The sequence below is a fragment of the Octopus bimaculoides genome, chromosome 13 (assembly GCF_001194135.2).
Source record: "Octopus bimaculoides isolate UCB-OBI-ISO-001 chromosome 13, ASM119413v2, whole genome shotgun sequence".
NCBI classification, from domain to species: Eukaryota; Metazoa; Mollusca; class Cephalopoda; order Octopoda; family Octopodidae; genus Octopus; species Octopus bimaculoides.
Genome location: NC_068993.1, coordinates 5,689,665 through 5,701,107, shown reverse-complemented (window position 1 = coordinate 5,701,107; position 11,443 = coordinate 5,689,665). Strand labels below are relative to the sequence as shown.

Here is an 11,443-nt window from a genome sequence, read left to right as displayed (position 1 = left end):
TATATATATATATATATATATATATATGTAGAGCGATAGGTAGGTAGATAGATAGAAAAAATAGATAGATAGATAGATAGACAGACAGAGGGAGAAAGGGGTAGATAGATCTACAAACATATACATCATACACACACGAAAATACAGACATATACACACGTACAGAAATACACATACATACACATGCACACTATTTAGAGAAAAAATAACATTCGGTCTGGGACATTTCCGCTCCCTCTCTTTCTCTCTTCCTGTCTCTCTCCTCTCTCTCTCTCTCTCTCTCTCTCTCTCTTTCTCTCTCTCTGCACGTATCAATCTATCTCTCACCTACATGCATGTACTTTCTCAGGGACACACACTCATATATATACATACATACACATAATCATGCACACATATACGCTCACATACACACACACACACACATCTACAGAAAGATAAAACAACATGTCACATTCCCACATCATTGCCATCACCACCACCACCATCGCCACCACCACCACCGCCATCACCACGACCCCTACTCACCTTTACTCCATCTACATTGTTTTGTTTTCCGCTCCCACTCCTTTTTTCCCCACGAATTTGATTCAGATATAGCAAAGACGACGACGACGAGGAGAAACGAAACTATAGATTGCGCTTCTGACCTTTCACCTTTGACACGTGATGTCAGTATGGCCTGCTTGTCAGGTAGGAACTGGAAATACAAACAATAAAAGACAAACCATATCAGCTGAATGCTTCAGTCGGTTTCTCTAAGTCCATCTACCAACCGAACCAAGCAACTATCCATGTCGTTATCGTTTCATTGAAAATGTTGAGGAACGCATCAACACACATCTCTGGTCAATGTTATTGCCAACAGTTCTGAGAGTTATTAACCTGACAGGTAAATTACAGTAGAACCTCACAGTACGAGTGCCCCATTGTACGAGTAGCTTGCTGTACGAGCCGAGACTCGTGCGAACCTTTGTCTTGAACTACGAGCAGAATTCTGCTGTACGAGCACACAAATCGTTCCATCTTTAAGGTAATTCTGTTGATAAAACTCGTTTACATATTTCTTTTGCATTCTCTTTTTTTTTATAATTATCATTTTACTTGTAACCACACCTTTTCTGTTTTAAAGCCCATAAAAAATTCTTTTTGAGTGTTTTTTCTTTTTTTTTTTTTTTTGTGGGGCTGGAACGGATTAATTATACTTAGCGGTATTTCGTCTGCCGCTACGTTCTGAGTTCAAATTCCGCCGAGGTCGACTTTGCCTTTCATCCTTTCAGGGTCGTTAAATTAGGTACCAGTTGCGTACTGGGGTCGATCTAATCGACTGCCCCTCCCCACAAACATTCGGGCCTTGTGCCTAGAGTAGGAAAGGATATATCGTTTTTTATTCATTTTTGTTTTGTTTTAGTAGTGAGAGCCTCCATTGGTAAATACCATCGCTAAAACTTTCTCCTATCGCTGTTGTCCTTGTCTTATCGAATTTTAAGTGATTGATTGATTAATTATTATTAATCTCGTTCTCTTATTGATTAATTATTATTAATCTCGTTCTCTTTTTATTGTATTTACAGATTGTTTCTCGCGATATGCTTTGTAAAGACAAGAAAGAAAAAAATGAATAAATGAATAAATAAATGAAGATCCAATTAAGGTGAAAGATAGAGATGGCCGTCCTGAGTGAACAGGTGAGGAGTGACCAGGTGATCAGCGCAAACACAGGACAGATGACCATTGTCGATACAGAAAAGCTGAGCAGTGTGAATATAGAACAGGTGTGCAGCGTGGAGACTGGACAGGTGACCAGTGTGACGTCAGGACAGGCGTGCAGCGGGAAGACAAAACGTGTGTCCAGTGTGAATATCGTATTGTCTTTGCTTGACCAATGTATTAACGTTGTTAACATCGTGACCAACAATGCATCAAGCCCAAGGGACAAGAGGAATAAAGTTCGACTGACCACTACTGCACATTCGTCAGTAAGAGAGAATTTCGGCAAAGACAACAATTAGTGTTAGTTATAACAAATTTTAATAATTAATAATAACAATTATTATTATTATTACTATTATTATTATCTATTAGTAATACTTAATATTGTTCTTAAAACTACAATGGCAGTAAAGCAGATTGACAGCAACACCTACAACTACACCGAGCTGTATTGCTAGATCGATATCATCATCATCATCATCATCAATTACAACAACCACGATGACGACGGTGACGATGACGACGGTGTCAACGTAAACAAAAGCAAATAAAAAAAAGCAACTAGTAATACAAAAATAAACAACATCAACAACAAAAGCATCTCTCTCTCTCTCTCTCAGACTAGCAACTATGACCGACATATTTCGTTCACGCTGAACACTACTTCGATCTGTTCAATTGGCTGGTTGTCCGACCAGCTTTACCTGGGGCGGATTAGTCTTACCTGGCGTAGTAGCAGCAGCAGCAGTATCAAACGCCGTAGTAGTAGTAGTAGTAGTAGTAGTAGTTAAACACGAAACTAGAGGCACACGTACCACTACCACCACCACCAAAATCACCACACCAACAACACCGCCACCCCGCGGTGCACGCGACGTTTAACCACAGCAACAACAGATACTATCACCACCACCACCGCCATCACCGCCACCACCACTACCACTACCGCCACAACAACAACAACAACAACTGCTAAATTTCTTGATAACTGACTGCCGCCTGGGGAGGGGAAGAGGACGACAGTGAGGCAGGAGACCTGGAGAGAAAGGAGGAACGAAGATTAGTGCTACTACTGGAAACTATTAGCTATAACTACTACTGCTGATACTACTACTACTACAACCACTATTACTACAGCTACTACTACTACTAAGAAGAAGAAGGCGTCGACGGTTTACGTACAAAAGTTATAGTAAGAGTGATCGTGGCTATAGTGGTAGGACTCACAAAAGTAGTGACAGTTGGTGAGTGTAAGTGGGAGACGAAACTTAACGGAGTGGAGTAGGGGTAACATAACACGACAGTAGTGCCCCCTCACATTTTAGGAGAACGAAGGCCCTGCCAGGCGATTAAGTATCACCGGTTGCTACTTTTCCCCGGGCAGGGCCCAAATGCAACCCTACAGACACGAATAAAGGACTATATATAAAGCATACATTTACAGATTGTATGTGCATATATATATATATATATATATATATATATATAAATGCAAACCTGTGTTTGAGAGAGGAAGAAAAGAAGGAAAACACGAATGCTAAAAGGAATTAATGTTTGACTTTAGCTACCCGCAAAGAGAAACTATTTGATATTAAACAAAGTTGAACGGTACACGAAAAATAACGACTGTCATAATAATTATTATTTCACGTATTTATTGAACATGGACATATAAAGAAAGCGAAATTACTTTCCATCAAGCTGGATCGTTTACAAATAATTTATTTAAGGTCGTAATCAAGGAAATCTATTTGGAAAAAAAAAGCTAACAATAACAGGAAACCCCCTCGTATGTGTGTGTGTAAATAATATGTATTATATTATACAAATACGAATTGATTTAAAAAACAAATACACACAACAAACTAAAGAAGTCTCAAAGAAGTTGTGTCTCTAAAACACACAGCGGAACGTACGTATATTACTGAACGTAAATATATATATATAACCTTTGCTTTTTCGGCGAATCACGGAAGTTTCTTCATATATATATATATAAAATGTAGCAAAATCAGATATATATGTATACAACCTGTTGGAACGAAATAATGTCAAAAAAATATATATACTATATGTACGTGTATGTACATATATGTTTGAGTGTATATATGTGAGTTTATATATAATGTAATATAATGATTTGGTGGTCTGAAGCGAGCGAAAGGATGCAATGCCCACAGATTTACCTCTTGCTAAAAACATTCTATTTTATTGGATTATTGCATTTTATACGGTGCAATACACACGGTAAGTACTTCTAATTATCTTTCCTCTTTTTTTACCTGTTCACTTAGATATCTTTCATACCTGTAATAATATCTATAGAATATTCGAAACGTCAACAAGAAATTAAACTTTAAAAATAGCGTTTCTGTTTAATAATTATTTGATAGATTAAAATCTGTTTAAAACTTCATTAAATTTTCAATCTCCTTGGTAACTTTTAGGACACCGTGTATTTTAGCTGGTATACCTGTCTGGCATACTTGTCTGTCTGTTTAATGTTTATTTTATCATTTCTGTTCTTGTGAATGCTGCTGTCGTCTATGCGCTCGCTGTGCAACGACAGACACCTAACTACCTGCAAACGAACATGACAAAACTTTTGTATTGTGTATAGTTTATATATTTCTATTGCTCAAGTTTACTGGGTCTAGCACGCGTGTAGAAAAAATTTGACGTTATATATTTATGCAAAATAAAGCGGCGAGCTGGCAGAAACGTTAGCATGCCGGGCAAAATACTTAGCGGTATTTCGTCCGGCTTTATGCTCTGGGTTCAAATTTCGCCGAGGTCGACTTTGCCTTACATCCCTTTCAGGGTCGATAACATAAGTCCCAGATGAGCATTGGGGTCGATGAATCGACTTATACTCTCCCCCGATATTGCTGTGGTTACAGAACAGGTGAGCAACGTGGAGACTGGACAGGTAACCAGTGAGAAATTTAAAATCTGAAGCCTATATATTTATATAATGTGGTTGTGTGGTTAAGAAGCTCGTCTTGCGACCACATGGTTTCGGGTTCAGTCCCATTGCACAGCACCTTACTTTGTTTGTTTTTTTACTATCGCCTTGAGTGGACCAACGTCTTGCGAGAGAATCTGGTAGAGGGAGGCTGTGTCTTTATGTTTGTCCCCACCACTACCACTTGACAACCAGTGTTGGTTTGTTCACGTCCCCCGTAAACTAGCGGTTCGGCAAAAAAAAAACGACGACAAAATAAGTACCAAACTTTAAACTAAAAGAAAGAATCAACATAAGTATTGGCATCGATCTGTTCGACTGAAATCCTTCAAGGCCGTACTCCAGCATGGCCGCAGTCCAGTGATCAAAACAAGTAAAAAGATAGGACACAAACACACACATTTACGTTGATGACACTGTAGATGTGTATATATATATATATATATATATATATATATATATACTGGTGATGTGCTTCAAGTTGTTGGATCTACAACATGTATATGTGTGTGTGTATATATGTGTGTGTACGTGTGTTCTTTAGTCATAAAACATTTAAATAACATTATTATTAGCAATCTATGTATGTGTGCGTATATATGTGCACGTACGTATCTATATTCACATATATGTATGCATGTGTGTGTGCATATATATATATATATGTATATATATGTATACATATATGCATGTATATATATATATCATTAGTGTGTCTGTGCGTGTGCCTCCATGTGTGCACATGCGTCTGGGTGTATGTGTTTGCGTATGTATATATATATATATATATATATATACACGTCTGTGTGTGTGTACATATCTATGCATCTGTACAAACGTGTGTATGTGCGTGGGTGGTTATCCCCCCACCACTCATTGACAGCCGGCGTTGGTTTATTTACGTTCCCATAACATAGCCGTTCGGCAAAAGAGAACCGATAGAATAGGTACCAGACTTAAAGAATAAGTACTGCGATCGATTTCTTCGATCAAACCCCTCAAGGCGGTGCACCAGCATGGCCGCAGCCCATTCATAATCAAATAAAAAGCGATATGTTTGTGTTGAACACCTGTTGCTTTTATAAGTCATTCTAAATTAATGTTAAAAAAAGAGAAAGTGCGCCTTTTTTAAATCCTTCTTTATGCACATGATCCGCCGAACTGTTGGGGTAAGGCATTATTGTCACAAAATCACTTTGTCTTCTCTTTACTACAAGGTGACACAACGCTTAGTCCGTTGAATCAGTGACGATGTTTGCTGCATTAGAACAGGCAGGTTGATTCTGCGACCTGGTTTCGATTCTGAGTGGAACCTGTTTCGTTTCGATTGTTTGCGCACATGTGCCTGTCTGCCTGCCTGCCTGTGTGAATGTGTGAATGTGTGTGTGTGTGTGTGTGTGTGTGTGTGTGTGTCTTAGATTAGTTTGTGTGTCTTTAATTTGTATGTGTGTGTTGTATGTCTGTATGATGCATGCGTGTATTTACGTGTCTGTGTGAATGTGTAGATGTTTGTTTGTGGGTGGATAGACAGATAGATAGATAGATAGATAGATAGATATGGGTGTGTAGTTAGTTCTGTGTAGATGTACCTATTTATTTAATCTGTGTGTGTCTATAAACAACGATCTGTATCCTTTACTTCTGGGTGTCTGTGTGAGTATTTATCTGAGTATTTATCGAATGTGCGTGTGATATTTTTAGTCATTTGTGTAACTTACATTTGTATTTCTATATCAATCAGTATGCATTTGTGTGAGTATCGACATGGATGTGTCTGTGAGTTTATATATGTGCGTGTGTGTGCGTAACTGCATATTTACATATATGTGTATGTGTATTTGTGTGTGCGTTCGTTTTGACACATAGATGCGTCTATGATTATACAGGTATATATATATACGATGTATGATGCTGAAAAGTTCCTGACTTTGGGTAAAAGAAAATATGCGAGGATCAGTTAATTATGATTTCATTCAACGTATTCCCCTCTCATATTTACTCACTTATTGCGGCAGTCTTTCAGTCCTGCAGCAGTTCTTCAGTCCTGTAAAAGAACTCGGAAGTTTGGGTCAAACCAGGCCTTTCGCGACACCCTTAAAGCCAGGAATTTTTCAGCACTCCCTCATATGTGTAGGTGCATACATACATACATACATACATACATGATGAAATACAACTAGATTCTAATTTAACCTTTTGCATCAAGCTAATTTTCTTTTCCCATATTTTTGCATGAGTTTCTTCCACTTTGAGCAGGAAAGTTCCTAACTATATCATCAACGTTTATTCTTGTGTTCTTTTATTGGTTTCAGCCAGAGGTTGAGGCCGTGCTGAGGCACCGTTCAGTTTAGACTCATTCCTGTTCCTTCCTCCAGAATTGATCCTGCGAAGCAATGAGTTGGGCAGAGCTTCACATTTTTTTGCCTTTCTTGTGATGTGGGTCCATCAGGTATACGAAATAAAAATTTGTTCTCTGAGACCTTTTGGTATGGGATGGAAAAGTTGTAGGCCTTTGCTTCCTTACTCTGGACTTTATAGACTTTCACAGCCTCATCTTCAAGATGATGTGATGTTGGCGTATGAAATATCTCAGAACAACCAGAAGCATGAATTTGGATAACAAAGGTATGCAAAGAAAGGAAAGCAAAATAAATTCTTGATTTACTGAAAGCCTCTTTGCTTCCAAAGAGGGTATCCGAATGCTTAACTGCAAGAGCAACCGATATCAGATGAGGAGGGAGGGGGATCTCACTAAATTCCCAATCAATAGTCTAAATTAGCATACCATTAAGGAAAAGTTGGGGTTAGTCAGAAGATGATAGGATAGGCTAGGAACAAGTGTTTCTTGCTCAACAGGCGTCATATATGAGCATATATATATATATATATATATATATATATATATAATCCGAGAGAGTTAGGGGTTGGGGATTCAACCCACTAAGGGATAGTGTTTAACCTATTCAGAAATTTAATGTCGAGTGGTGACAATAATTAACAATTTTGGAACTCTTTTAACTATTGCATACGTTTCGGTTGTAAAGCATTTTTCATGTTAGTTTGTAATAGGATGTCTCTGAATAGCAATTTTGTTATTGATCAAATCCACGGAACATGAAATGAGAGTCAGTTTCCTCATTTTTGAAACCATTCGCCAAGAATAAAAAAATTTCTTGTTTTAATATCACCGGCCAATTTAATTTCTCTCTCAAATAGTTTTTAAAAGTCAAAATAAAATTCACGAAAGATAACAATTATTTTTTCATTGAAATGACATTAGAAAAGCTGTATATATCGACATCAAGATAGTCATCTCGTAACCTTAACAACTAAAGGGAGGAGGGATTATATATTTATTTATTTATTTATATATTTATCGTTATTCTTCAGTTACACTCTACTACTTTCTCAACGTTGCAAAGTGCAACCAGTTAACAGCAAACAAGCGATCGAATACCTCCTGTTCCCTCTTTTGATAATAGCTTATCTGTTTATTTATTTATTTATTTATTTATTATTATTTATGATCCCATCACACATCATTGTTTTATGTACCGTCTTTGTTTTGTTTTTTTTTGTATTTTTGTCCTTTATTTTTCGTTATTTTATTACCTTTTATTTTCACTTATCTTTTACCATCATCAATTTCCTTTACGTCCACCTCATCACTACCATCATCATCAACAACAACGACAACTTTTACTACCACTTCTGACTCATTTGGTCTTTCCGGATTCTGGGACAGCCGTCATGTTTATAATCATGTTTGTTATTACTATTGTTTATATATATATATATATATATATATATATATATATATATATATATATATATATATATATATATATATATATATATATATATATATATATATATATATGTATATATATATATATATATATATATATAAGGTAAGGGCGGTATGTATATGTGGGTGGGTGGTCGCTTTTCCTAATTCTGCTTCGATTAGTTAATTTATTTGCTTGTTTTTTTTTTTTTATTTCCTCTCGTTTTATTCAGTATTTTGTCCATGGCGTTTCTAGTAATTATTTATGTGTGTGCAGTCAGCTGTGACTGAATGGCGACAGCTCAGTCAATATAACAGACATGACGTGAAAGCCGAGGTTAAACTGATCTCGGGGACTTCAGAAAGCTTCATGTTACATTTGTTAATACTTTCAACATATACACGGGGACTTATAATAATGGACGCCATTTTAATTGATCTGTATTAGGTACTTCCCTGTATAACTTTACATCAAGTTTAGCGTTGGTGGTGGTCGTCGTCGTCGAGGTAGTCGTGGTGTTTAACATCTGAGACAATCCCGATTAAGTAAATCTTTAATCAGAGTCGTTCTTGTGATGACCATGCTATTTTCTTGTGGCACACACACATATATATATGTATGTATGTATTTTTGTCAGTCATTAGTCAAATGCCTTGAAGAATTTCAGTTGAATGAATCAACCCCGCCCCCATCATCACCAGTAGTTTTTTTGTTTTTTTTTTAAGCCTGGTACTTATTCTATCGATCTCTCTCGGGAAGTTACGAGCACGTAGACACACCAGCACCGGTTGTCAAGCGGTGGTGGGGAACAAACACACACACACATATATCTATGTATATATATATATATATATATACACATATATATATATATATATATATATATATATATATATATATATATATATATATATTCGACGGGTGCTTTCAGTTTCCGTCTACCAAATCTGCTCACAAGACATTGGTCGACTCGAGACTACAGTAGAAGACCCTTGCCTAAGGTGACACGCAGTGGGACTGAACCCGGACTTATATGGTTAGAAAGCAAACTTCTTACCACACACGCTAAATTTCGTTCCAGGCTGGGCTGTTCACGACTGTAGATTGGGTAAATTCTTATAACGTTAGGTGAATGTTAGATGTATCTGTGTGAGATGGAATGATGAATATCTTTGAACATTAGTTTACATGTGTAGGGCTTGAATTAGAAATTATTTGTTAAGATGTGAGTGTGTGTGTTAGAATGGCGGACACTCTTGTTTTATTGTATAGGAATACTGTGGGACTTAATTGAAATTACATATATGATATCAACACAGTTGTTATCTCCTGTCAAGTCATAAATTTAGAAATTCCTTTCGTAAACGATCCCGTTGTTTCACCTCTCATAATAGGGAGCCTTTTGTCAAAAATGCTGCCATTTCAAACTAGCAGCTGGGTTTCAATCTCATACACCCCTACCTTTATATATGTGTGTGTGTATGTTATTGTATCTCAAGGCTTGTCAACATTTACGTTGTTATCTCTATACATACAGCATGATAACATACGACAACGCGTGCACGAAAGATGGAGAGAGGGAGATACAGAAAGGCAGAGAGAGAGAGAGAGAAGGGAGACAATGAATTGCTCAGCAAATCGGCAATGACAGTATTTTACATTTGTTGGCAGCCATTTTGAAACTTTATCTTACCGTTTTCGTTGCATTACACCGCTTGTTTGTAGCAATGCTAGAAATAATTTTACTTTATATATTTGGTTTTAGAGTTTTGTTTTTTGTTTCTATGACAACAAAGGCACGTGAGATTATTAAAGTTTGGGGTTGCAACAAACAAGAGAAAAATCTAAATGCTATTATTTACGCAAGTGAAGGTGACAAGCTGGCAAAATCGTTTCAGTGCCTCACGGTGTTTCTTTGACTCATTACGTTGAGATCAACACCCTTCCGGGGTCGATAAAATAAAGTACTAGTCAACGAGATGAATGAGGGAATTGAATCAGCGAGAGTGTCATCGAGGAAACGAACAATTTGGGTCAACAACAATATCTGGTCAATGAGGTTGACAGGTTAGCGAGGGGTCTCTATGTGGTCGTTCAACTTGTAAGAAATACTAGCTCAATCTCCTTCAACTCACATCCCATCGTTTCAGAAAATAAAGGCACTTTGAATCATGTAGTTTTAGATGTGTTGGGCATAGTGAAAAAACGTGATGGCCACGGCTGGAATTCTTTTCATTATAGGTTTGCACAATTATAGCTCACCCGGGACTAAACAACAACAAAATGTTGGTCAAGTTTTTGAAAAATGCCATCGCGTTGCATTATACTTCTTGTAACAGCCACCGACATCGGCCCCCACCCCGCACTTTACAGACCCACTAGGGCCCACTACAGAAGTAATGTGAAACTTGGAAACAAGTGTCAGTAATGACAGGCCGTAGGTTTCGGTGTGAAACACGATAGACTTTGAAAAATATTTTTCTTGCTAGTCTTCCTGCATTTTGAATCTAATTGATTGGTTAAATATGCAAACTGAATTTCTTTTAGATATTTAGTTCGGTGCTCTACCGTTTCCTTTCCTCCATATATATATATATATATATATATTATTTGATCATCCTTTTTGATGAGAAAATTCGGCGTTTCAGCACTTCCACTTTGAACATATTACCGTATAGTGTTTATGTGTTAATAATAATTTCTAGTTGTTTGATGTGAGTCATTACGTCAGTATGTACACTCGTTTGCGTAATACACACTATTACATCAACTAATCGCTGAATTTTTGAAACAGCTGTAAAGACCTATCAATACTATATTTTTTTCTTTGTCAGATACCCTTGTTTAAGTTTATGTAACAGCTTTTAAAGATGATATAACTCCATATGTAAGTGTTTGTCCACATTTTGTCTCGATATATATATATGTATGTATGTATGTATATATATATATATATATATATATATATATATATATA

General features: G+C 36.8%; 1 protein-coding gene across 1 annotated transcript in view; it reads left to right on the top strand.

Annotated features, from left to right (window-relative positions):
- LOC106872414 (uncharacterized) overlaps positions 1-11,443 on the top strand; it is a 161,158-nt gene that overhangs the window by 95,055 nt on the left and 54,660 nt on the right. Inside the window, exon 3 of the mRNA XM_052972565.1 lies at positions 1,575-3,960. Within this exon, the coding sequence (XP_052828525.1) occupies positions 3,849-3,960 (112 nt within the window). The 5' untranslated portion in view covers positions 1,575-3,848. The remainder of the gene's footprint in view (positions 1-1,574; positions 3,961-11,443) is intronic.